At 46.9% G+C, this 26,405-nt stretch overlaps 2 protein-coding genes across 10 annotated transcripts in view; one reads left to right on the forward strand and one right to left on the reverse strand.

The window, feature by feature from the left end:
- RAB37 (RAB37, member RAS oncogene family) overlaps positions 1-26,405 on the forward strand; it is a 70,665-nt gene that overhangs the window by 16,033 nt on the left and 28,227 nt on the right. The window lies entirely within an intron of this gene.
- On the reverse strand, positions 6,887-24,860 carry CD300LF (CD300 molecule like family member f). Of its 9 annotated transcripts, XM_024760686.1 has the most exons (8): positions 24,491-24,672; positions 12,783-13,112; positions 11,325-11,511; positions 10,411-10,523; positions 8,757-8,779; positions 8,285-8,431; positions 7,594-7,793; positions 6,887-7,130 (listed from the first exon to the last, which is right to left on the reverse strand). In XM_024760686.1, the coding sequence occupies exons 1-7, from the start codon at positions 24,531-24,533 to the stop codon at positions 7,638-7,640; spliced, it is 999 nt and encodes a 332-aa protein (XP_024616454.1). In that variant the 5' UTR covers positions 24,534-24,672; the 3' UTR covers positions 6,887-7,130; positions 7,594-7,637. The 9 variants fall into 9 exon arrangements, 3 of the variants coding, with proteins under 3 accessions (XP_024616454.1, XP_024616453.1, XP_024616455.1); XM_024760685.1 differs by having other exon boundaries at positions 6,887-7,793; positions 24,491-24,668; XM_024760687.1 differs by lacking the exon at positions 6,887-7,130 and having other exon boundaries at positions 7,638-7,793; positions 11,325-11,445; positions 24,491-24,666.

The following is a 26,405-nucleotide window of genomic DNA, read 5'->3' on the forward strand; positions in this document are numbered from 1 at the left end:
AGGGCGGGGGTGGGCCGGGGGGGGGGTGGGATGACTTGGGAGATTGGGACTGACATGTGTACACTAATATGTGTAAAATAGGTGACTAATATGAACGTGCTGTATGAAAAATAAATAAAATTAAATTTAAAAAACAAGAAAACCCACTGCTGGGACTTCCCCGGCCGGTCCAGTGGTTAAGACTCCGAGGTTCCACTGTGGGGGGCACAGGTTCGATCCCTGGTCAAGAAACTAAGATCCCACATGCCACACAGCACGGCCAAAAATATATATATATTAAAAAAAATACAATATGCGATAGATAAACAACAAGGACCTACTGTATAGCACAGTGGACTCTATTCAATATCTTGTAATAACCCAGAAAGGAAAAGAGTCTGAAAAACAATATATGTGTGTGTATATATATAACTGAATCACACCTGAAATTAACACAACACTGTAAATCAACTATACTTCAATAAAAATTTAAAAAAAAATTAAAAACCAGCTGCAAGATAACAACCCCAGGAAAGAAAGCCAAGATTTACTGACACCAAGACAGCTCCAGGGAAGAATCTCCTTCGTTTTACCTCCACTTTCACATCTGTTCTCATGTCTCAGATATTTTCTGGTAAAATACTTCTCTGCTAGTTCTGCTTTCATTTGCCATCCAAAAGACATCAGCGTGTTTCAGTGGGAGGACAAGGGTCTCTGGTATTTAGTCCTTCTGCTTTTGTGGCTTATTACAAATCTTGCAAAGGCCTGTGAACTTTTGAAATGAGTACATCGTCTGAACTTTGCAGCTCCTTCCGATAACCAGAGGGCTCGTACTGGGAAGTGTGGCTAAGACCAAGGGCTGTGTCCTGGTGCTTCCTTGTCACAGAAACCCTCACCATCCTTGATAGAGGGGAGCATTCTGCATGGGGATGCCAGAAAGAAACTCAATGTGTTTGCTCCCCCAGTGACAAACCCATCACCAGATCTTTAAAGAGCACATAGGCACAGTTAAGCAATTGGCTTGTAGGTTTACTGGGGGAGAAAAGTCGTATTAATACAGGAAGAGTCGCATAGGTTTGTTAACTTAGTATGAACGCTGCATAATGTAGACCAGCTATCTGATGGCTTTGGTAATTAACATGAAGGCAAGGAGAACAGGCCAAGCGTCGAGATGGGCCCTTAGAGCTACCTTAGGCAAGCAGCACATTCTTCCTTGGAAGAAAACAAAGACAGACAACGAGTGGGTGGCTTCGGTGGATTTGATAATGTTCCATTTCTTCATTAAGGTTGTGAACATGAGGTGTTTGCTTCCCTATCCTTTATAACATATCTGCATCCTATATAAACACATAGTATACACCAAATATTTTATAACTTCAAGTGAAATAATTAATAAGCTAATAAAACACAGGATTGGGGATATCTGGGTTTGTGGCACTGCAGATGGAAAGGGTGATAGGGAGGATGCGGGAGGCTTCAGAAACTCCCCAGGATGGCATTTTTATTCTGGGAACGTAGAGTAGGCATCCCTCCTTTCTGCTAAGAGTGGATTTCCTACCACACAAGCATTCAGAATGTCTCTTCTCTATTTCTGACCCTTAGAAACAGAGTCTTACCCCTTCCTTAATTCTGAACCGCTCCTCAGAGGTTCAGTGGGTGGGTCACCCTTCCTTGATGCTAGAACCGCACCCCTTCAGGACAAGACCGTGTGAGTTTGCGATCACAGTGGATTATTTGGGGGAGAGCTTATGCTGGGCGGGGGAATCTAAGTGATTAAAGGGACCTTTCTCCCAACTGATGTAGTATCACGGGGCCCTCATGAGTGAAAACCTTAGAGTTTCGATGAATAAGATTACTAGAAGGCTTTAGGGGGACACTAGACCACACTAGCTGGACCTAGAGGAGAGAATCCACGTCTAGAGAACAGTGTAGACAAGCTCAGTAGCTGCCAATCCTTAGCCCATGTGTGAGCACCAGCCCTTGACAAAGTATCGATAAATGTGTAGGAGATTATATACACACACAACAGAAATCCATATTGGCATAAAGTCGCCAACTGTCCTTCTTGGGAAGCACTGCCTATTCTGACTTGGGGTGCTTAAATGTCCTTTCTTTTATGAAACTATGGTCATAACAGATGGTTTAGTAGAAACTGTCTTAACCAACCCCTTTCTTAACCAACTTATTAGATCAGCCAGCACCCTCCAATCTCTTGGTGAAACATACTATCTTTATGCTTGTGGCAATGGGCAGATTCTCTTGAAGATCCCCTCGCTTCTGCTCTCACCTGCTGAGGTATGTGTTTAACAAGAGTCAACGGCATTCAGGCCCAAACTTGTTTAAGCCGGTCAAACATGTTAATTATAATTATGCAATTTAATGAATTCATCCATAAACTAACCAATTAAGAGTGTAAACAGAAAGGATATTGACCAATGACAGGAAATGTAAACAAAGAGAACGGTTATTTCTACAAAAACTAAATTGAATGCTTTAGAGCATGCCATTTTTTTAAAAAAAACATCAAATTAGGAATGAGGGAGAGGACTGTAAAATATTCACAGTGAAAACATAAAAATGAAAAAAGCTTTTTCAATCAGGTTGCGTCGTAAGTATCTAGAATGTCTTGCTTCACGTTAGGGAAACTGGAACTAGGAACTCCAGGACGAGACAGTGTGTGTGATTTGTGCAGAAAAGGCAATGAGTCCCTCTTTCAGCAGACCCATCAGTGAAAAAGAGGCTTAGAGCTACATCCAAATACTAGCAAATGACGACACATTTAGATATTTTGAGCCAAAGAAAGCATTTAGAGAAAGAATATATCTTTTGTGTGATTCCTTGATTTAACCAACTTTTCCAATGAGCTGACCAATAACAATTTCAACTACATTGGGTAAGAATGCACCTACTTGATAAAATAAAAGGCTGACTACTGACTATATCAGTCCCTCCTGATCTAAAAAATTGTTGATACATGAAATCAACAGGTGTTAGCTGGCCCTTCCTGCTAAAGGCCATGTATTTTGAAGATCGCCAGTGCAGTATATTTTTCTCCCTCAACTGACTCTCAAAAGGGCTCTGTCCATAGAGAACGGACTTGTTTGCCAAGGGGGAGGGAGGGTGGGAGGGGGAAGGATTGGGAGTTTGGGGTTAGCAGATGCAAACTATTATATATAGAAAGGGTAAACCACAAGGTCCTACTGTCTAGCACAGGAAACTATATTCAGTATCCTGTGATAAACTATAATGGAAAAGAATATGAAAAAAGAAGATATATATATATAATATGTATAACTGAATCACTTTGTTGTACAGCAGAAATCAACTACACTTCAATTTTTTTAAAAGGGTCTGGGGCTTCCCTGGTGGCGCAGTGGTTGAGAGTCCGCCTGCCGATGCAGGGGACACGGGTTCGTGCCCCGGTCCGGGAAGATCCCACGTGCCGCGGAGCGGCTGGGCCCGTGAGCCATGGCCGCTTGAGCCTGCGCGTCCGGAGCCTGTGCTCTGCAACGGGAGAGGCCACAACAGCGAGAGGCCCGTGTACCGCAAAAAAAAAGATAAATAAATAAGAGAGAGAGAAAGGGCTCTGTCTTCTGAAAGCCAGCAATATACACATAGTTCTCAAAAGGAGACTACCCAAGCCCTCCAATTTTTATAAAGTGGAATCTTTAAATATTAATCATTCAAAAAGCAAAGGAGGGAAACCCCGGAAACTTTAGTCAGGTTATAAATAATCGTGCACTCAACCAGAACTGAGTGGTTAAATCTCTCAGAGTTTGTCTTAACAGAATGTGCTTTCCTGGAAAGTGGTAAATGCCACCCTCACTCATATCAGCAGAACCTTATCTGAACTTTCTCTCTCTTGCAATAAAGGTGCCAGTCCACAGCCCAAAGTCTGCCTTAGCAGGGTCTCTGTGGAGCAGCCGGATACGGTTGAGACAACACCTAGATGCCAGTCTATAAACATTATGAAACAATTTCCCTTCAAACCTCTTGCACATGTTTGCCTCCCTTCCCCCACCCGGACTACTTCCCCAGCGCTCTCAGGACTGAACAAATCGGGCTGGTTTCAGGGCAGAGTCCTGTAGTCACAACCCAAAACCTAAAGAACCTAAATGCCTCCCGTGAGGATCACCAGTCAGAAATCTGCTCCATCCAGCTACAGAACGGCCTGGACAAATTTCACAAATATCATGAGCTACTCAGCTACATCTCTAAGGACATGAGAAGGTCTCTTTTCAGACAGCCACCCATCCAGATGGCTGGGAGCTGGGATAAAAACATTATATCCCGCGATATATCTGGTAGACACTTTTTTAAAGCTTGAATGAGGCAATTAAAAGTGTGAATCAGAGTGAATCTGTCTTCTAGGCTGATTTACCTTTCCTCGGCTCAGCCGGGCGGCCAGGACCTTCCACATCCAGCCCATATCCACCATGCAGACAAAGTCAGGGTGGGAGGGAAGTCCAAGAGGGAGGGGATATAGGTATACATATAGCTGATTCACTTCATTGTACAGCAGAAGCTAACACAACGTCGTGGAGCAATTATACTCCAATAAAAAAAAAAAAGAGGAAGATGCAGCAACCAGACTCCTCCAGCCAAATCAAACAGAACTGAATACTAGTCTGTGTTCCTAGATATGTCACAAGTTTCACGACAGTAAATCTTTACTAGTATCTGTGGTAGATTCCAGAGAAGATGAGTCCCCTACAATCTGACAGAAGCTTGTACTGAGCGAGTCTATTTTGTGCGGGCTGCTTAAACACTCAACAGTAAAGGCACTTCACGCACAACGGTTAAAATGGCACAGTAAAAAAAAAAAAATGGCGCAGTGACGCCATTCAGAACGTGACTGTCTGTTATGACTTATTCATAGAGCTCAATTCACTTTTTCATTTAAAGGTCTCCCTACAGGCACTTCTCGCTCTGTAAATCTTAAAACCACCTGGGTCAAAAACACTCTTACTCTGACGCACTCAGCTCAGGTGACCAGCCCAAGAATATTTAAGCTTGCTTGGGCTCCGTAAGCTCTCCCAGGATGATAAAGCCCTTGAGATTCTAGGGAATCATCTTTCAGGGAGTGGAGGCAAGAAGAAAGCGCAGCCCATGCTGAGATGAGATGGCCATCCACTAAGGCCACCTCCGCCAGACTACTTGGGATGTCCAGAGCTGTGAGAAGTTGGGGAAACCCCAGGACACACTGATAATGGCCCAACTAAACATCCCTACCGTCCCAATACCTGCTGGGGCACTTGTCTGTGACCCCCAGGCAGAGCTGGTCCTTTCTTCCCAAGTCATGACTCCCTTCCCCGACACTTCCCTCCAGCCTGAAACAAAAGAAACCCAAGCAAAGGAAGAGACCTTTGTCCTCCAGTCAAAGGGAATCATGGCGCCTCACCGCTCTCATTTCGGGAGGGGGAAAAAAGTCTCTCCACTGCATGCTGCTGGGAAGGGGATCCTGAAATCCCTCTGGTTGTTCAGGTGACCCAGGGGTCCCTTCCTCACGTGATGGACACGGGTGTCCCTGCTCCTGAAAGCTCACCCTGAGTTCCCAAGTCTGAACCATCACGTTACTTATTCATTCGGTCAACATACAAATATTCAAGAACCCACCCTGTACCTGACATTAAACTAGGCACGGGGGATACAGCAGTGAGTAAGACAAATTCCCCACCTCTGGGCAGCCTACAGCCTGGTGGAGAGGGGGCAATCAGTAAACCCATGTGCCAATAAACAAGTTAGCTCATAAAGTAGTAAGTACTACTTTTTTTTTTTTTTTTTTTTTTGCGGAGTACTACTCTTACTTAGGGCAATGTGACAGAGAGGAATCAGAGGTGTAGCAGGGGCCACTGCTGTTAGGGGGGTCTGGGAAGACCACCCTGGGAGGGAACATTTGAGCTGAGCTGTTTTTTTGCCACACCACGTGGCTTGTGGGATCTTAGCTTCCCGACCAGGGATTGAACACAGGTCCCTGCAGTGAAAGCACGGAGTCCTAACCACTGGACCACCAGGGAATTCCCTTTTCTCCTTTTCTCCCTCTCTCCCTCCCTCCCTCTCTCCCTGCCTTTCTCTCTCTTTGGCAAACCTAACTATTCACATATCCGTTGGAAGACCATTCCAGAAAGAAGGAATAGCCAGTGCCAATGCCCTGAGAAGGGACCACGTATTATCTTGTTAGAAGGATGGAAGAAAGTCCAGTGTGGGCAGAGCAGGGCAAGTGAGAGGGAGAGTAGCCAGAGAGAGGGTCTTAGGGGCAGGCAGGGACCCATGGACCCTGGGGGCCTCCTGGGCTGTGGAAGAAGCCACTGGAAGGTTACAAGCAGGGAGTGATCAGTTCTGTGCTTTAAAGAGATCCCTCTGGCTGCTGGGAGGAGACTGGACTCAGGAGCAGAGAACAAGAGGGACTCCAGGCCGGGTACTGGACTAGTTTGGTAACCATGGAGATGGCAAGCTGGGATGAGATTCAGGATTCCAGAGGGAGAGCTGCCAGGACCCTAGAATAAAGACAGCAAGTCCAGCGTCTGTATATACTCGATGGCTGTCCCTGTGTGAGTAGCTGTGTATAGACACACTCACACTCACACACACACACACACACAACACACATTATCCTCCTTATACGCACAGTCCAGGGTGGTGGCCCAGACTCCAGATTCTGGAGCCAAAATACCCAAGTTCAAATTCTAACTTATCCACTTGCTAGCAGTAAAATTTGGTAAGTCACTGAACCTCTCTGTACCCAGATTCCTCCTCTGTAAAATGGGGACAATAATAAAGGCGTCCTCTTAGGGTTGTGGTGAGGAATAAATTAGTTACTGTAGGTAAAGCATTTAGGGAAGAGTACCTGTTACATAGTATATTTTTTCCTAGTACTGCTGTAACAAATTACCACAAATGTAATGGCTTCATTAACACAATACAAATTTATTCTCTTACAATTCTGGAGACCAGAAGTATGAAATCAGTTTCACTGGGCTAAAGTCAAGACGTCAGCCGGGCTGCTTCCTTCCGGGGGGCTCTGGGGAGGATCCGTTCCTGCCTTTTCAGCTCCTGGAGGCTGCGGCGTTCTGTGGATCCTGGCTGCATCACTCCGACCTTTGCTCCCACCATCACACTGTCTTCTCCTCTGTAACCGTCTTGCCTCCCTCCTATAAGAACCCTTGAGCTTATATTCAGGGCCCAGTTGGATAATCCAGAATCGTCTCCCCATCCACAATCCTCAACTCTGTTACACCTGCACAGTCCCTTATGCCACAGAAGGTAACATTCACAGGTTCCGAGGGTCCAGGTGCCAATAAGTCTTAGGACCGTTGTTCAGTCCAGCGCTCGTGATAAGCGATAAATAAAAGTGAATTACTATTATTATCGTTACCATTGTGATTGCCCCCTCAGCAGCTCCAGAGTGTAGCCCCAGCCCCCTCCCAAGCTGTGTGGGAGAGAAAGGATGTGGAAAGACCCCTGTCTAACTCCCAGCAGCTCCCTGAGACTAGGCCCCGAGCCCAAACCATAGCTGGCCACGATGCTGACTGTATCAGACGGAGGCCTCAGGACCTGGCTGGTCCCATGAGGGGACTGGGGGGCAGGCAGAGAGCAGATGAAGCAGGAACGTACTCAGAGGCCTCGAGTGGGTCTGAGAGGGGCCCCTAGAGCGCAGGCTAAGGCTTCCTGATGGCGCTGTATTCCGTGGGTTCCTCATGGCTCCTGCTGGGAATGCGGGTGATGAGGTGCCCCATGTTGCTATAGGTTGGCTCTTGATCTGAGGTTTCCAAAGACAGAGCTGCACGGGCAATGTCTTCCCTGAGAAAGGAAGCCTGCAATGAAGACGTCCTCGGGGTTAGAGAGGCCGGCAGGAGGCTGTGCCCATGGACGGAGGAGACCTTGGAGGAGCCTGGGGAGACAGACCCTCCAGGGCTTCTGGAGTCTTCTCCCAGGCCCCCCAGCTGCTCCCCCCTCCACTCTGCCAGGCACCTTTAGCTCCGGTCACGGCAGAAGATGCTCTCCCTCAATTCCATGCCAGGGCAGCACATTTGGCACGGAATCCCAGGTCCCTCAGCCTGTCTGGGTCTCCCCTGCCCAGCATGAAGACCGTGTCTGACCGGACTCTGAGTCTCCCAATGCTAAGACCTGGTGTGGAGGCACTTCAAATGCCAAAAGCACGCAGGAGCTCGGCCAGCAAGTCTTTCAATGGCTGCATCTTGGCCCAGCACCCACCCTCCCACGTGGGCGGGAGAAAGCCGGTCCTCAAAGGAAGGGCAACAGCGGGTCCGGTCTGAGCCCCATAGCAGCCCCACCAGGCGCATACCATGGTGACATAATCCACTTCCTCCACGTTGGCCTGGGCTGGGGAAGAGGACCTCGTGGAAGCCTTCTTCCGGGACGACCCAGAGTTTTCAGTCTGTTGCAGGCTCAGGTTTGTGTAGCAGATGTCGTCCTCCTTGGGCTGAAGCACCTAGGAGAGGAAACACAGGTTTCTCTTCCACGGAGGGACGCGTGGCTCTCGGCTTGGAGGACCCCCCTCTCCCAGCTCCCTCTGCAACCCCCGTCTCCTCTTCGCCTCCCACACCTCCCCCTCCCAAGCCCTCCTCCCTTCTGGCTGATTCCAGCATACGACCGGGCCCCTTCCCCGGCCCTTGCAGCTGGGCCATGAGTATATGGACATTTGGGTACAGGGTTTGTCTGATACATTTGGACCTTGGTGCTCCTGGGAGATGGAAAATAAGGAAGTGAGGGAAAGGTGTCTGGTGTCTCTGCTCTGAGCTCGGGGACTCTCTTACCTGCTCTGGGGATATCCCAGCAGCTAAAAGACAAAAGCAATAGAGTTAGAAAGCCCATCCAGAGGCTCACAGGCGCTCTCAGGTCTGGGAGAGAAAAGAGGTGAATTAGGCTTCGGGCTCAGAGAGAAGAGACCTGGTTCTAATTCTGATCCCTCAGATGAGAACTAAGGAGACCTCAGCCCATCCATTCCCCACATCACAGAACTGTGCAATCAGCTTCTCAGGTGGCCCTGCCAATTATCAACTCCCCCGGGATTAGGCTCAACCTAAAACTTCTGCTGGGATTCTGCCTGTGACGCCACCATTCCTCCACCTGCAGGGGTCAACTCAAAGTCACACCTACTTTCTCCAGCTATCCAGGCTGTCGAATCCCTCCCTCCCTGGCTCCCAGGGCATTTGATTTATGTCTATCTCATCACCCTTGTCCCACTGAATTCTGGTTGGTCTTCAGGTGGGATGCGGGCTGCTGGATGGCTGAGCCTGTCCCTCCCATGCCTTCTGGGTGTGGACTGTACCAGGCACAAGAGGGGCTCCATCAGTACAAGCTGTCCACGAGACGGGATGGCTCTAAGCTGCCCTCTGAGTGGAGTACCCGAGCTGGGTCATCACTGTCTGGACCAGCTCTCAGGTGCCCTCAGGTTCCTGTTTCTTTCTCTCCCTGCCCTCCCCCTGCCACCGTCACGCCCCCAGCTTCGGAGACAACAAAGAAACAAGAAGATTTTCCCTATGGTTTTTAGATACTGAGGGGGACAGAAAGTATTTTTAACTTAGGTCGCGGACAATACATTGGGGGGAAAGTATGATGAACAGGAGTCAGGCTCCCGTCTCTCCAAACTACAAGATTCCCCAGGCTGTGGGGACAGAGCAGTGTTAAAGAGGGTCCCGTGAGCTCCCAGATCCCAGTGGGTTCTGAGAAAGGGAGGAGGTGCAGTTAATGTGAGAACGTGGAAGTGGAGCCAGACAGGAAAAGTGTTTGGCCGAGGCCAGACCTCGTGATAGACAAGTGCAGATCGTGAGCAGAGGCCCTTCCCTAAAGGGCAAATATACACAGAACAAGTAGGGTAGCCTGAGAAAGGGCTGAAGGGAGGAAGGGCAAACATAGGCGCGGCCACCAACACTCCTGAGAAAACACAGAGAACTGTGTATGAGTGTGAACAGGTACACGTGTGCGTTCGTGTGTGGGCTATGTCGCGTGTGCGTGCGTGAACGTGTGCTCGTGCACGTGTGTGTACACCCGTGCGTGTGCATGTGTGTGTGTGTGTTTCTCCATGCCCCCATGTCTATTCAGTACCTCCTTGACCACCACAGGAATTCTACTAAAGTGTCTGGGGACCCTAGGAAGGCTGCCTGCCTAAGGCCATTGCCATCTCTGCCACCAGGAACCAAACCAAGAAACAGACAGGGAGGCAGAGCAGAGAGGCAAGAGGAGCAAAGAGGGATGAGCAAGGTAGAATTGAGTCCAAAACCTCCTGGGTTCACCTCCAAGCTCCAGCCCCTCAAACTTCCAGTCGCTGGGGCCTTTGGGACGGCACCCCTTCCAGACTGTGCAGGTATCCCCTTGGGCTGATGGTTCCCGGATGACCATGCTGGCCATCAATCCCACACACTTCCCCCCCAGCCCAGCCCCAGCCCGGTGTCAGCCAAGTCCCCTCACCTTTCTTCTGTTGTTTCATCATTCTCCAAACCACAAGTGAGGCCACCATCAAGAGAAGAAGCAACACAGCAGAGATGAAGGGAAGGAGGGTGCTGGTCTTCAGGAAAACACTGCTGGGAACGACAGAGGATGCCCCAGGCACCCAGGCTCACCTCCTGTCTTTGGCCTTATCCCAGCCACCTGGGAGCAGGGACAGCCACAGGCCTTGAAACCTTTCAACCTACAGGCCTGAGGTTTCCAGTCTGGGAACCCCTACTCCCGGGTGCCCTCAAAGATGGTTTTTTAAAAAAAGAGAGAGGAGGGTTCCACAAGGTGTCTCAGTGGGTCTAGAAGCCAAACAGAAATTGTATGGCAAAGGCTCTGAAAAGGCCTCCCTGATTCTAAGCTTGCCCCTTGTACAGGCTGAACAGTGTCCCTCATCCAGTAATTCATATTCATTAGGAACTGGAGAAGGTGACCCATTGGGAAATAAGATCTTTGCAGAGGTCGTCAAGTTAAGATGAGGTCATACTGGATTAGGATGGGCCGGAATCCAATGACTGGTGTCCTTATAAAAGGGAAATGGGGGCACACAGACACAGAGGGAAAAGGCCATGTGATGACAGAGGCTGAGATTGGAGTGATGCTGCCATAAGCCAAGGAGTGCTTGGCTTACTGGCAACCACCAGAAGCTAGGAGAGAGGCCTGGGACAGAGTCTACTTTTGAGCCCAAAGAAGGAGCCAACCCTGCCGACACCTTGATTTCAATTCTGGCCTCCTGAGCTGTGAGAGTAAGTGAGAGGAGGCCCCAGCATCCTTGAACTTGAGGGTCCGGAGACAAGCTCTGGCTGGGAGCTGGGACTACAAAAGTCCCCCCTTTGGAAGAGTTTGGGCCAAGTGGGCCACATGTAACAGCAGCATCAGAGCTGGCTTACCCGCTGTTGGAGCCGGGGCTGGTCGCATCCAGGGAGTCACTGGTCTCTTCCAAGCTGACTGGCACTGTGAACGTGTTGATAGCAGAGGTGGCAGGAGTGGTGGCCGGCACTGTGGTTGGTGCTTGGCGTACAGACCAGGTTACACATTGCTCTGCCTGTTCACCCACTTGCAGCCTTAAACATGGCTCTGAGCCAGGGGTGGGGTGGGGGAGTGGGGATCATGGGCTACCTGAGGAGTCTGGAGCAGGGCCAAGGGAGAGGGCCTATAGCCTGGACTGCCCATATCTCCCTGGCCGCTAGGAGACTCAGAGCCTCAGAGGCAGGTGGAGCTGGCACAGGTCCGGGGAGGACATCAAGCAGAACTTGGAAGGTTGGGGGGGGCAGGCTTGCCTCAGGACAAGGGCAGCTGGAGTTCAGCTGGAATTCAAACACTCCGGCTGCTTATGACAGGGCCTCGGCCAGTGGCCAGTGCCTCTCACCTTATTTATCCACAAGGACATGAACAGAATGGGGGCTCTCAGGTGGCTGACATACCCCAGATCTGTGACTTCAAACACGAGGACCAGCCCTGAGCAAATTCCTGAGGTTCAGGAAGAGCCTTTACTTGGGGCAAGTTATAAAGCTTTCACAATGGGGATGGTTGCATCTCAGGAACGTCGTCAGGATTGAACGAAATAAGGCTGTGCTTTGCAAGTATAACAAGCCTCACACGTTCCTGGTGTGGTGGAGGCTCCGTTGACTCTGCGCCCAGCCCCGTTGCCACAGGTGCCCAATGAGCCGGTGTCACCTGTCCAAGGGTCAGCAGAAGCAGAGCCCAACAGATAAACTCGATCAGACCAAGGCACTGAGACCCCTGAGCCGACACGCTCAGAGTGTTTGCATTCTGAAAGGATTTAGGAAGAGAACATCCTTAATCCCAAATGTGTAAATGGCAAATGATGGGATTTCAGGCACCTGGGAATGCAGCCCTTTGATTGTGGAGGCCTTTCCAGACCCCAGGAATTAACCACAGCAGCCCCGCTGTGCTGGGTCTTTCCCCCTGAGATGGGATATGGACCAGGGAGTGGGAGCTGCAGCTCTGAAGACCCAGCCCCAAATTCCAGAAAGAATAGGAACACCTGGGCAACGGGGGTCCCAGGAAAACATTAGCAGAAATTAGGGTCTCCAGGTGAGACCATCACCTTGATCTCCATGGGCAATAGACTCGGGCACTGGGAAAAATAATGTGTCGAGAAAGACTTGTCCCATCCTCGAGGAGGCCCTGGGGGCCATGAGAGCCTCTAAGGGAAGCCTTGCCCCTCCCAATCCCAGGTGGTCAGTGTGGGTTCCATGAGACCTCAGGACTCCCCCACCCTCTGTGACAGTTCACTCTGAGTGACAAGTCACTAAAGAGGGACCCCAGGGACCAGGACAGAGCAGGCCCTGAAGAGACACATCTACACATACACATACGCTTACCTGGGTCAATGGTCACTTTAACTTGGACCCCAAGGTCAGTTCCAAATTTCTCAATCCCACACCAGTAAGTGTCTGCATCGTTTAGCCTGAGCTTCTCCATGGTCACGGCGATGGTGCGGTTTTTCCTATTGTCCCTGATGGACACGCGGTCCTTCTTCACCTCCTTCTCTGGTTCAGTGGTTTTAACGACGAACTCACAGCTGCTCCAAGCAGCTCCTCGGCACCACCACTTCACATGCTTCTCCCACCCAGGGCTGTATCGACACAGCACAGTCAACGAGCCCCTCTCTAGGCTTCTCACTGCTTTTGGGCCAGTGATGGCAGATGAGCCTGGAAAACACGAATCCATGTACCTGTCACCTCCCATCCTGAGGGCAGGGCCACAGCCTCCTGCATTGTGAATCGTTCCAATAAACCCAAGGTCCTCATGAGTTACGTAGCCGTCAAGAAAGGAATATACCTTACACATAAAGACCTCTTGTTCTTCAAAATTCTACCAGATCAAAGCCACCAGGAAAATCCCATAAAAGCACAACTACAGACCTTAAAGAAACAAAAACGTTGACACAGAGCAATATTAACTTCCTGTAGTTCACCCCCTCTCCCCTTCTCTGTGGCCAGTAAGTCTTTCTATTTCCAGCAATGTCCTTTTGCAACCATCTCTGTGTTATGCTGGTCTGATGGGGAAGAAAGACCAGAGCACCCATTTCCACAGAAGATGACTTTGTACTGAGGACCTCAGGAGGTTCAGCTGAAACACCCGCATCACCTAGCCCTGGAGAAACTTCCTAACGGTTCTAATTGTTTTGAGCGTTTCTACTGTAAACCACCCTGGAAGGAACGCCTTTGAAATCGACGAAAACAGTGATGCAAATCAGTCTCCCCATGCTATGGCACCCGTAATGCCCAGATCCCATTTCTCCCCATTGAATTGCTTTGGTTCCTTTGTCAAAAAGCAAATCTGTGGGCTTCCCTGGTGGTGCAGTCGTTGAGAGTCTGCCTGCCGATGCAGGGGACAAGGGTTTGTGCCCCGGTCCAGGAAGATCCCACATGCCGTGGAGTGGCTGGGCCTGTGAGCCATGGCTGCTGAGCCTGTCTGTCTGGAGCCTGTGCTCCGCAAAGGGAGAGGCCACAACAGTGAGAGGCCCGCGTACCGCAAAAAAAAAAAAAAAAAAAAAAAAAATTTTAGGTTTTTATGGATTTTCCATTCTGTTCCGTTGATCCATTTGTCTGTCCTTTTGCCAATCCACACTGTCTTGAATACTATAGCTTTGCAGTAAGGCAGGTATCATAGAGTAAAGCAGCATTTCCCGATATATATGTTCTTACTCTTTCTTTCATTTTCTCGCCTTTGAAAGACTCAAGATACAGAGAAATGTATCTTTATTATAAGAAAAACAACACTTCAAGCATGATGAAGAATGGCATCAGTGTCAGACCCTGGGAGGTAGTGAGGACCAGGGCAATCTGGAGAGCAAACGCCCCCCGCAGAGGCGTGGCCCCTCCCACTCAGCCCACTGTCCTCATGCAAGAAGCAAGCAGTGTAATTTAAGATCTTTTCATTTTTCTGGAGGAGTCCAAATTCTGGGTTTGGGGTGGAACCTCTCAATTTTAAAACTCTGGCTTATTTAGAAACAACAGCAATCCAGCCCGGGCCACCCAAACCCGTCTGCCGGCAGAGCCTGCTGTCCGGGCTCAACTCAGATCCATACTCATAAGGGAGGTTCTTTCTGTCATTTTCCTTGTGTGTCTTTGTCAGCGTCGGTAGTAGAGATACGCTACTTTCACACAATTGATCTGGCAGATTTCCATTATTTTGTGCTCAGAGATCAGAACATAAATAGAGCAAAGGAATTTTGGTTTCTTTCGGATCTTAAAAAATTGGCTAGAAAACTATCTGGCAAATTCTTCATTGGGGCAAATTCTTTGATTACTTAAATTTTTTTCTCCATGAATATTGACCTATTTAAGCTTTTTTTATTGTTCTTTAATAAATTCTGTTCTTTGTTTTGTTTTTCCCCAAAAGATATCTATTTTACAGTGTATTAGCATAAAGTTCTGCAAATATAAAGTATCCTTTAATAATTAAATTTTTCATACCTATTATAATGACACATTTTGATGACATGTGCTGTTTTATTTTATTGATTACATGTGTCACAAGATTTCCTCCTTCATGTTTTTCCTCCCCCTCTTCCTCTTTCTTTTTTCCTGTGCTAAACCATTTTGAGATTTAGTTGGTAAATGTTACTGTTTTTAGTTTTAAGTTATTAATTTCTCATAGATATAATTTTATTTCCTTGAGATTACCACGTATCTTTTTCTAATTTGCTAAGTTTAACGCTGGGATAATTTTCTTCCTTTCTAAAGTTAAATAAAGCATGTTGAAAACTAAGAATTTACTTCTGTCCACTTTTAAAGTTAAGATATAATTTGCATATCATAAATTTTACACTTTGAAAACGTATACTTCCGTGGGTTTTAGGATATTCACAAAGTTGTACAACCATGAACTCTATCCAATTCCAGAATGTTTTCATCACCCCAGAAAGAAGCCCTGTACCCATTAGTAGTGACTCCTCACCTACCCCTTCCCTGAAGCCTCTGGAGACCACTAATCTTTCTGTCTCTATGGACTTGCCTTTCTGGACATTTCATATAAATGGAAGCATACAATATATGATCTTTTTTGTCTGACTTCTTTTACTTAGCATAATCTTTTTAAGATTCATCCATGTTATAACATGTATCAATATTTCATTCCTTTTTCTGGCTGAACATTATTCCATGGTGTGGATCTGCCACATTTTGTATATCCATTCATCACTTCATGACATTTGGGTTGTTTCCACTTTATACATAATTTTGGAACACTGTAAAAGTGCTTTTCTTATAAAACAAAGCATGAATCTATCCTCTGACCTAGCAATTTCACTTCTAGATATTTATCTAAGAGAAGTTAAAAACAAATGTCCACAAAAAAGAATTTTTATCACAGCTTTATTTATAATACCAACATATTAGAAGTAACTCAATGGAGTGAGAGGTTGGGGTGAGCAGATGTGAGCTTTTATATAGAGGATGGAGAGACAGCACGGTCCTACCATGCAGCACAGGGAACTATAGTCAATATCCCATGATAAACCCTAATGGAAAAGAATATATTTTAAAGGAACGTATATATATGTATAACTGAGTCACTTTGCTGTATAGCAGTAATTAACACAACACCGTAAATCAACTGTACTGGAAAGAAAGAGAGAAAGAAAGAAAGAAAGAAGAAGAAACTCAAATGTTCACCAACAGGGGAACAGGTAAACAATTAGTAGCATATTCATAGTAACAGCATAGTACGGAATAATAAGAAGGAGTGAATTGGTGATACAGAAAACAACATGGATGAATCTCAAAAACACACTGTGTGAAAGATCAAAAGAGAATAAACTTCATGATCCCGTTTATGCAAAGTTCTACATTAGGCAAAATAACCTTCGGTGATAGAAATTACAACAGTGATTCATGGGTGGGGGAAAGATTGGGAGGGACACTAAAGAACTCCAGGTGATGGAAATGTTCTGTATCTTGATAGGTGATACAAGTTACACGAATTTGTCAAAACTCAGAATTATACACTTAAGGTCTATACATTTCACTATATGTAAATTATACCTTAATTTAAAAGACTCTTATGGGATGCATCTGGAGTTATGCTCAAGGACATTTTATAACGTTAAATGCATCTATTAGAAAAGTAAAAAGGACTTAAATTTAATAAACATATATTTCAGAAGTTAAAGGAAAAACAGAAGGAGGAGTAGGAGGAAAGAAGAAAGTAGAAGAAAGGAAATAATGAAGTTAATAAAAATTAATGAAGTGGAAAAAATCATATAATAAGGAAATCAAAAAAGCCTAGAGTTGGTTAAAAATAAATAAATAAATAACCCTAATTAGATATTCATTACAGAAAGAGAGAGGTCTAAATAACGAATATCAGGAATGAAAATGGGGACATCAGTACATATCCTGCACACATTAAAAGGATAATAAGGACTTCCCTGGTGGCACAGTGGTTAAGAATCCGCCTGCCAATGCAGGGGACACGGTATCGATCCCTGGTCCACGAAGATCCCACGTGCCGCGGAGCGTGCGCCACAACTACTGAGCCTGCGCGCCTCGAGCCTGTGCTCTGCAACAAGAGAAGCCACCGCAATGAGAAGCCCGCACACTGCAACGAAGAGTAGCCCCTGCTCCCCACAACTAGAGAAAACCCGCGCGCAGCAACAAAGACCCAATGCAGCCAAAAAACAAAAAAACTAACAAGAGGATAAGGCAATAATAAGATAGGATAATAAAAGGATATCTAGATAAGATTATGGCAATAAATTTAAAATTTTTTGGAATAAACAGATGCCTAGCAAAAATAATACAATGTGCTAAAACAACACAAAAAGAAATAGAAATCTGAATAATCTTACAACTATTTAAATAAATTAAATCCATTATTAAAAACCTCTCCAAAAGAAAACTCGAGACTTATATAGCTTCAATGGAGATATCTATTTACTAAACATTGAAGGAAGAAGTCATGTCTACCTTACACAAAAGAATTCTGAAACAAAGGAAAGGAGGATGCAATCCCAAATCCATTTAATGAGACTGGCATAATCTTGTTGCCAAACCCTGACAAGGGCAGTGCAAGAAAGAAATATTATAAGCAAATATCACTCATGAATATAAGTGCAAAGGTCTGAAATGAAAACTCAGCAAGCTGAATCCAGGGCATCTTTTTAAGATTCATGCATATGTTATAACATGTGTCAGTATTTCATTCCTTTTTATGGCTGATCACTCTTCCATGGGTCTGCCACATTTTGCATATCCATTCATCAGTTCACAACATTTGTTTTTCCCACTTTACACTAAGATCCCACATGCCGCGAGGTCAACACCCATTCATGATTTTCTAAACATTCTTAGCAAATTAAGAGTAGCACATGCTTTATCTGATAAAGATCATCTATTAAAAGCCTCAGGGCTTCCCTGGTGGCGCAGTGGTTGAGAGTCCACCTGCCGATGCAGGGGACACGAGTTCATGCCCTGGTCCGGGAGGATCCCACATGCCGCGGAGCGGCTGGGCCCGTGAGCCATGGCCGCTGAGCCTGCGCTCTGGAGCCTGTGCTCCGCAACAGGAGAGGCCACAGTAGTGAGAGGCCCGCGTACCGCAAGAAAAAAAAAAAAAGCCTCAGCAAATACCACAATTAATGTGAGACATTGGCATATACTTTATAATAATGTGTTAACCTGGACATTGATTCTGTATCCACTTTTCTGTACATGTGCTGTTTTCTGAAATTCTGAGACATGGAAAAATATAAAATAAATTACTGGGGGGAAATAATAACATTTATAGAAAAATTTTAAATCTTAAGTTTAAAAGGATTTTCATTTATAATGGAATTCAATAGAGTGGCTAAAGCCACAATAAATATATTAAAATCAATGGCTTTCCTATAAACCAGTAACAAGTAGTTGGAAAATAAAATAGAAAAGTGCTCATTTACAGTAGTAATAAAGGTGTATTAAATACCAAGGAATAACTTTAACAGAAACAATCAGGACTTATAGAAAAAAAACCATACACAAACACAATGAAGATTTCTTGACAGACATAAAGGTTTAAATATAAGAGAAGAGCTCTGTTATGAACCCTAATGAAAATGCTGTATACTGTAAAGATTTTCCTCCTTCCCAAATACATTTATAGATTTAACTCAAAACCCCCAGAACATTTTTAGAGCATGTACATTTTTTTTCAGCTAATCTCCATCTATACACATGTGTGTATACATATGAATATGTATGGCTATGTAATAAATATTATATTTAATATGTGCTAGAGATTATTTGAATAAATGAAGAGAAAAGAATTTTTAACATATTAAAGATGAGCAGTAAGGAGGGACTTGCCTGCCAGGTATCAAAATAGTACCAGGCCAGGGGCTTCTTTGGTGGTGCAGTGGTTAAGAATCCACCTGTCAATGCAAGGGACAAGGGTTCGATCCCTCGTCCAGGAAGATCCCACATGCCGTGGAGCAGCTAAGCCCATGTGCCACAACTACTGAGCCTGCGCTCTAAAGCCCACAACCCACAACTACTGAGCCCGCATGCCACAACTACTGAAGCTCTCGAGCCTAGAGCCCGTGCTCCACAGCAAGAGAAGCCACCACAATAAGAAGCCTGCACGCCACAACGAAGAGTAGCCCCTGCTCTCCACAACTAGAGAAAAGCCCATGTGCAGCAACAAAGACCCAACGCAGCCAAAAATAAATAAATATTTTTAAAATAAATTAAAAAAAATAAAATAGTACCAAGCCATAATAAAGAAACCAGTTTGTGAATATAACAAGACTGTATACACATATCAATGTGTATACAGGACACAGTCAATAGCCTAAAAACAGACCTAGTCTATTTAAGAATTTCACATATACCATAGGAGACTAAAACGATAAACAGAGAAGGGAAGGGTTAAGGCATAACCCTATCCTGTCACCTCTCAGGGTGTTCCATTTAGGTAAATACAGAGAGATTAAGGAGGTCAGCATAAAATAGCAAAGCATTTTTTAAACTGAAAGAAAACAGAAGTGAATCTCCATAAAATTCCTGGATGACAGGGAGATCTTTCGAAACTTGAAATCAATGGACGACAGGAAACAAGAAAGAGTTAGTAGTGAATTTGACTGCATGCAAATATAGCACTTGGACATACCAATAAAAAAAGACTGAAAAGGCAAAGAACAGACTGAGAGAAATATTTAGAACAAACAACATAGAAAAGGATTAATAGAGTTTCTCTCGATTAAGAGTGTATACAAGAAAAACATTAATACCCCATTTGGAAAACTGATGAGAGGTAAGAGGCAAGTCACAAAGAGGAAATTCAGAGGCTAATAAAATTCAAATGTTTCATTTAAATAATCTAGCAAATAAGAAATGTGGAAGACAACACCTTTTTTCACATAACAAACCAATCAAGTTTTGATGACTCACTTTTTTTTTTTTTTTTTTTTTTTTTTTGCGGTACGCGGGCCTCTCACTGTTGTGGCCTCTCCCGTTGTGGAGCACAGGCTCCAGACGCGCAGGCTCGGCGGCCATGGCTCACGGGCCCAGCCGCTCCGCGGCATGTGGGATCTTCCCGGACCGGGGCACGAACCCGTGTCCCCTGCATCGGCAGGCGGACTCTCAACCACTGCGCCACCAGGGAAGCCCTGATGACTCACTTTTTTGCTGACGGGGGCCAGGTGGTCCAGGCACTGTGAGAATATGCTGGAAGGAATGTAGCTGGTTCAGCCATACAGAAAGCCATATGGCAGTCATATGTATCAAACACAGTCATGCCCTTTGCTCCAGTAATGCTACATCTAGGATTTGGTTCTCGGGAAATAATCAAAGAGGCTAACAAAAAGGGTGTGCACAAAGATTCATCACATAATTAGCAAAAATAAAGGAAACAAAGTTAACTTCCACCAATTCGGGAAATAAGTATAGAATGAAATATAATGCAAACACTGCTACTCATGCTTAGAAATATTTTTAATTATGTGGAAAATTCTCATATGAAGTGAAAATAAGGGTGTTAAAAAATCGTATGCAGTATAGCACCAATGAACTTTTAAAATATGCATAGAAAACAAAGCTTACACATAAATAAACCAAAATCTTAACAACTGGTCACCTCGGGCATTAAGACAGGCATAAGGGTTTTTTTTGTTTTTGTTTTTGTTTTGATTTTTATTTATTTATTTTTGGCTGTGTTGGGTCTCCGTTTCTACGCGAGGGCTTTCTCTAGTTGTGGCGAGTGGGGGCCACTCTTCATCGCGGTGCGCGGGCCTCTCACTGTCGCGGCCTCTCTTGTTGTGGAGCACAGGCTCCAGACGCGCAGACTCAGTAGTTGTGGCTCACGGGCCTAGCTGCTCCGCGGCATGTGGGATCTTCCCAGACCAGGGCTCGAACCCGTGTCCCCTTCATTGGCAGGCAGATTCTCAACCACTGCGCCACCAGGGAAGCCCCAGACGTAAGGTTTTTTTATTTTTCCTAATTCTTCATTTTTTTCCTGTACTTTCCCAAGTGTCAACAATGAGCATTTACTACTTTCAAAATCATAGGAAAAACAAATGCCTGGACAGGGCTGTTTAATAGTGTGGTAGGCAGAGCAATGGCCCCCAAGGATGTCTGTGTCCTAACCCCCAGAATCTGTGAATATCTTCACCCTTACATGGCAAAAAGGGACTTTACAGATGTCATTAAATTAGGGATCTTGAGATGGAGAGATTATCCTGGATTATCCCAGTGGCCCAATATAATCAGAAAGGTCCTTAACCGAGGGAGGCGGGAGGGTCTGAGTCAGGGAAGGAGTGATGACAATGGAGCGGGGGCTGAAGTGATGTGGGACCACACGCCAAGGAAACCAGGCAGCCTCTGGACTTCCCTGGCGGTCCAGTGGTTAAGACTCCGCACTTCCACTTCAGGGGCCGCAGGTTTGACCCCCGGTGGTCGGGGAAGTTCCGCACGCCACAGGGTGCAGCAGGCAGCCTCTGGAAAGCCTCTGGAAGTCGAGGAATCAAATTTTCCTCCTAGAGCCACCAGAAGGGACGCTGCCCTGCTGACTCATTGTAGACTTCTTAGCTCTAGACTGTAACGTTATAAATTTGTGCTGTTCTAAGCCACTAAGTCTGTGGTCATTTGTCCCAGCAACCCTAGGATTCTAACGCGGATGGCCATTCCATCTTTAGTTGTCATTTAGTAACAGATCTGACCCTTGAACTCGACTGAGCATTTAGTATCAGCTCTGACCCTTGGACCATCTGCTCCACTCACTTCTCGGACCCCTCTTCCAGGTCCCCACTCCCCATCAACCTGTGCTGTGGGAACCCTCCTGGCACAGAGGCAGCCTGGAGCTCCAAGAAGCAGCATCCTCCCTGGGCATGGTTACTCACAGCCTAGATGATCAGGAATAATCCTAGATCAGGTGGAAGCTGAGCCCCAGGGGGAGGTGAGTGGCTCACGGTCAGTGAGTGACAGTTGAGACTGGACCCCATCTCCGGCTCAGCAGGGGACATCAGCTAATTTCCACTCTGGGTCAGCACGTCTGGGGTCTTGTCCACCTCTGCCACCACTTACGGTGAGGCTTAAGTTGGACAAGACAGCTAATTTTTCTCTGAAAAAAATAGCATCATTAAGACTCTTTTCTCATAGAAAATGAATGCTATAAAGCCCAGTGGGAACTTTCTGGGATATTTTCTTGTGTACTTTTAAAACAATGAACACTTGCGAAGAGGGAAGTAGTGCTGGTTAAATGTGTTACTTGCAATCGGAAGTTCTATGGGAAAGGCCAGTGACAGGTGGCACAGAGGTTCCCACTTGAGACTGGCTTCCCGTTAGTGCACAGCTGAGCCTGTCCCACTTCAGACAGATATTCCCGCTCTGCCTCAATCACTCCTAAACCACATACACACGCGTGCGCGCGCACACACACACACACACACACACACATTACTCTCACATCTGCTCACCATCAAGTTCCCCTGTTCCCAGACGTCAGGGAAAAAAGCAATCCTTTACGTGCATTCCCTGCTTCGCTTGTCAATTTGTCCCCTATCTTCTCTGTTTCTACACCGAAACTCAAGGCTGAGCACCCACAAGCCACCCGCAGCCACCGGCAGGAGGAGAGCCACACATCTCTCTCCTCCCCAGAGACCTTTTCCCCAAAGAGATAATAGTATCCTCCCAATCGGCCCCAGCAGGCTGTTGTGAAGTGTGTAAGGAAGCCACAAGGCCTTTCTGTTCCTCAAACGTACCACGGCCAAGCTCATTTCCACATCAGAGCCTTGCTGTGCCCGGTGCCTGAAAAGGCGTCCCTGATCTGAAGTGCCCGTTCCTTCTCATCTCCCAGGTCTCAGCTCAGAAAGCACCTCCTCAGAGGGCTCCTTCTAAGCCCACCCTATCGAAAGCACAGCCACCACCCCCTGAGTCAGCGCATCTGGCTCAGCTCTGTTCACAGCACGTGTCACTGCTTGGAAGCATCATTTTCATTTCTATGCCTGATGGAATGAATGATCCAATCAGACCACGTAAAAGAGTCACGGGTCACAAAGGGATGTCCGGTTGTCATGCCCTCTGGAGACTCAGATCCAAACGCAACCACAGAAACTTTTCTCAGGACAACACAACTGCTCCTAATTCTTCTCTCTGCTCCTTATTATCTTCTTATGGAGATATAATTCACATACCATGTAATTCACCCTTTTAAAGTGGTTTTATAAGATATTCACAAAGCTGTGCAAACATCATCACTAATTCCAGAACACTGTCATCATCTCAAAGGAGAAACCCCATACTCATTAGACGTCCCTTCCCCTTACTCCCTCCCCCAGTCCCCGGCAACCACTAATCTACTTTCAGTCTCTATGAATTTACATATTCTAGACTTTTCATATGAACGGAATCATGCAAAGTACAGCCTTTTGTGTCTGGATTCTTTCACCGAGCTCAATCCAGGTGGTAGCAAGTGTCAGTACCTCATTCCTTTTCAAGACGAGTAGTATACCCTGGTATGAGTATACCACGTTTTATTTATCCATCCATCAGTTGATGTGCATTTAGATTGTTTCCACTTTTTAGCTATTATGGACTATGTTGCCCTGAACATTTGCATACCAGTTTTTTGTGTTTTTTTTTTTTTTTTTTTTTTTTGGGGTCCGGGGGCCTCTCAGTGTTGTGGCCTCTCCCGTTGCGGAGCACAGGCTCCAGACGCACAGGCTCAGGGGCCATGGCTCACGGGCCCAGCCACTCCGCGGCATGTGGGATCTTCCCGGACCGGAGCACGAACCTGCATCCCCTGCATCGGCAGGTGGACTCTCAACCACTGCGCCACCAGGGAAGCCCCCCCTTGACTTTTAATCAAAATGGTATCCATGGGACTTCCCTGTCGGCCCAGTGGTTAAGACTCCAAGCTTCCAATGCAGGGGGTGCGGGTTCGATCCCTGGTCGGGGAACTAAGTTCCCACATGCCACACGGCGTGGCCAAAAAAAAAATGGTATCCATCAACCTCAAGTTGGCTTCAACCCTGTGTCTCTGCTCACATCCCTGTCCCCTTTTCCTCTTCATTCTACCAAGCTAACCTCCTCTCGACCTTTCCATTCTACTATTTCCTTCCCCGAAAGCCTAGAACTGCCTCTCCCTCTCCATCTGGCAAACTTCCGCTTCCCTTCCTTCCAGGCCCCCTTCACCCTCACCCCTTCCCCAGAGCCCTCCCTTGCTCATAAAGCTTTCTGGAAGGTGACAGTGCAGGAGCGAATATTCGCCAGTTCTCCTGAGCAACCAGGGTGCCTCTGCTTCTCTGTGACCAGTGGGAGCCATCCGTCTGTCCATTTTGAATGACCAGCCCCTGGGTGGTCAGGAGTTATGCCTGGTTCTAGGTTCATCATGAAGACCATGCTCCATATTTCTGCATCGGCCGTTGTGGGCACCGCAACACAAGGGTGAGGGATTGAGTGGATGAAACACAGGCTCACAACGGGGAGGAACTACTTAGAAAGCGGGTTGGTTTCTCAGCAGGACACCTTGCTGGGCTCCCTCCTCCCTCTGCCAGCCACTTCCTCCTGCCCCATAGGCTTTTCCCGAGAGAACAGACCCAGGCCCAGCTCACCTGCGAGCCAGCGGAGGAGATAGAACAGCAGCAGCAGGTGCATTTTCTCCTCACACGGGTCCTCCTTGGTGGAGTGTGTCAGCGAGAACCAACTGCAGTCTGCTTCATCTTCCAGCCCTTCTGTGTTCACTTATTCTCACTCTTGTACTTCCTCTTTCAGGCCCTTCCCACTGGCGAATGAGACTCAAAGAGGAAGGAGGTGGAATAAGTGAAATTTCAAGGCAGTTGGCAATTCAAGAAGTGATCATAAATAAGCTTTTGAGAAATACCTCCCTGTCCGGAGCCATGATGGGTTCTCTAATAGGAGAACTTTGCTCCTTCTTGGCCTTGAAGTTTGCAGACCCACCAGTTCTGAGCAGCTCTTACTCAGTCCTTCTCCGTTGGTGGGAAGACTGGGATGGGGGAAAACCAGCCCCACTGGAGAAGTCGTGGGGAGCTAAGGCTGATGCACACAATGTCCTAAATGTGGAATTTCAAGCGTAGCCAAATTCTCGGGAGCCTGGAAGGTCAGGAGTTCCACTGTATCACGGGGGGCTTGAGCCAAAGTCAGAGAAGAGATTGTAGATTCCAATCTAGACCAGAGATTGGAATGAGGGGGTGAGAGGGTAACAAAACCCAGACTACCTACTAAAAGAAAGGGGCTCAAAGAGTAGGGACACGGGTATTCCCTGGGGGTCCAGTGGTTACGGCTCCACACTTCTTCCACTGCAGTGGGCACGGGTTCGATCCCTGGTCGGAGAACTAAAAAACAGAGTAGGGACAAGTGATCAGGGAACTACTGGTCCGATGGGCAAGAGGGGCCTCTGTCCTGAGAACATACCAGGAACTCTTGTTGCTGTGCTCCAGTTTACGGCGTGAGAATCCACGGATATCGATTCCAGCCTGAATCCTCCAGAAACTTGTCAGTTATACCTTCCTGAAGAAACCAGCTCATTGTTCATGGCTAGTACCCACTAGCTCCTCTCACCCCCGACACACACCTTGTGATAACCATCTGTTGCAGTGGGAAGAAAGGATGCACCAGCTTCGCCTGTCTGACTCCCTTTCTTTTTTGACAATTTTGTGCCCATCTCCCACCCCTCTCCCCCATCAGAATCCCAGCAGGACCTGGGGTTAAGCACAGAAATTAGGAAAGGATCGGACGTTTCTCATATTTTGTTCCTAGAGCCACTTTTGCTGTGTGTCACACATACCTTGTGACATCTTGAGGAGTGAGTGAATCCCAAGGAGAGATATAAGCCCTCACAGGCTCATCAGGAGTGAGTAGGCATCAGGAGGGCTATCTGCACTGAAAAACACAGCAGCTAATAAGCCAGGATGTGGCCAGAATTGGCCTCTCACTTTACATACCTCCAGACCGTAAAATAAGGTCAACAACAATACAGGGTGAGAGCTCGGTCAGCCCTTGGTCCCCATGCTCAGCAAAGCCATCCTTGGCCTGTGGCACTGAACAGCTATGCCAAGAGACATTGGGCCCCAGCAAACAGGAACACCATTTGGCTTCCAGGGGAAATGACCAAGGAATTAAGTAATTTGGAGCACCCTGAAAAATAAGGGACAGGTGCTTTGAGGGATGTGGGGTAATCTTTCCTTTCTTGAGAGCAGGCAGTAGGAGTAAACAGCCTCTGAACTACCCCAAAACTCTGCCTGTGGCCTGACCCTCTGCTCCTGGGCCCTTCTGGATCAAGAAGAGAAATTCTCCTTTGAATCAAGAAAAGAGAATTCTTGGGCTTCCCTGGTGGCGCAGTGGTTGAGTCTGCCCACTGATTCAGAGGACACGGGTTCGTGCCCCGGTCCGGGAAGATCCCACATGCCACGGAGCAGCTGGGCCTGTGAGCCATGGCCGCTGAGCCTGCGCGTCCGGAGCCTGTGCCCCGCAACGGGAGAGGCCACAGCGGTGAGACGCCTGTGTACC

This window comes from Neophocaena asiaeorientalis, unplaced genomic scaffold (assembly GCF_003031525.2).
Source record: "Neophocaena asiaeorientalis asiaeorientalis breed wild unplaced genomic scaffold, Neophocaena_asiaeorientalis_V1.1 scaffold30, whole genome shotgun sequence".
NCBI classification, from domain to species: Eukaryota; Metazoa; Chordata; class Mammalia; order Artiodactyla; family Phocoenidae; genus Neophocaena; species Neophocaena asiaeorientalis.

Coding starts and splice junctions, on each gene's coding strand:
- CD300LF (XM_024760686.1), bottom strand. CDS start 24,533: ATGCACCTGCTGCTGCTGTTCTATCTCCTCCGCTGGCTCGCAG. Junction 13,113..24,490: donor TCTCCTCCGCTGGCTCGCAG/GTGAGCTGGGCC, acceptor CGTGTTTTCCAG/GCTCATCTGCCATCACTGGC. Junction 7,794..8,284: donor AAGTGGATTATGTCACCATG/GTATGCGCCTGG, acceptor TCTTCATTGCAG/GCTTCCTTTCTCAGGGAAGA.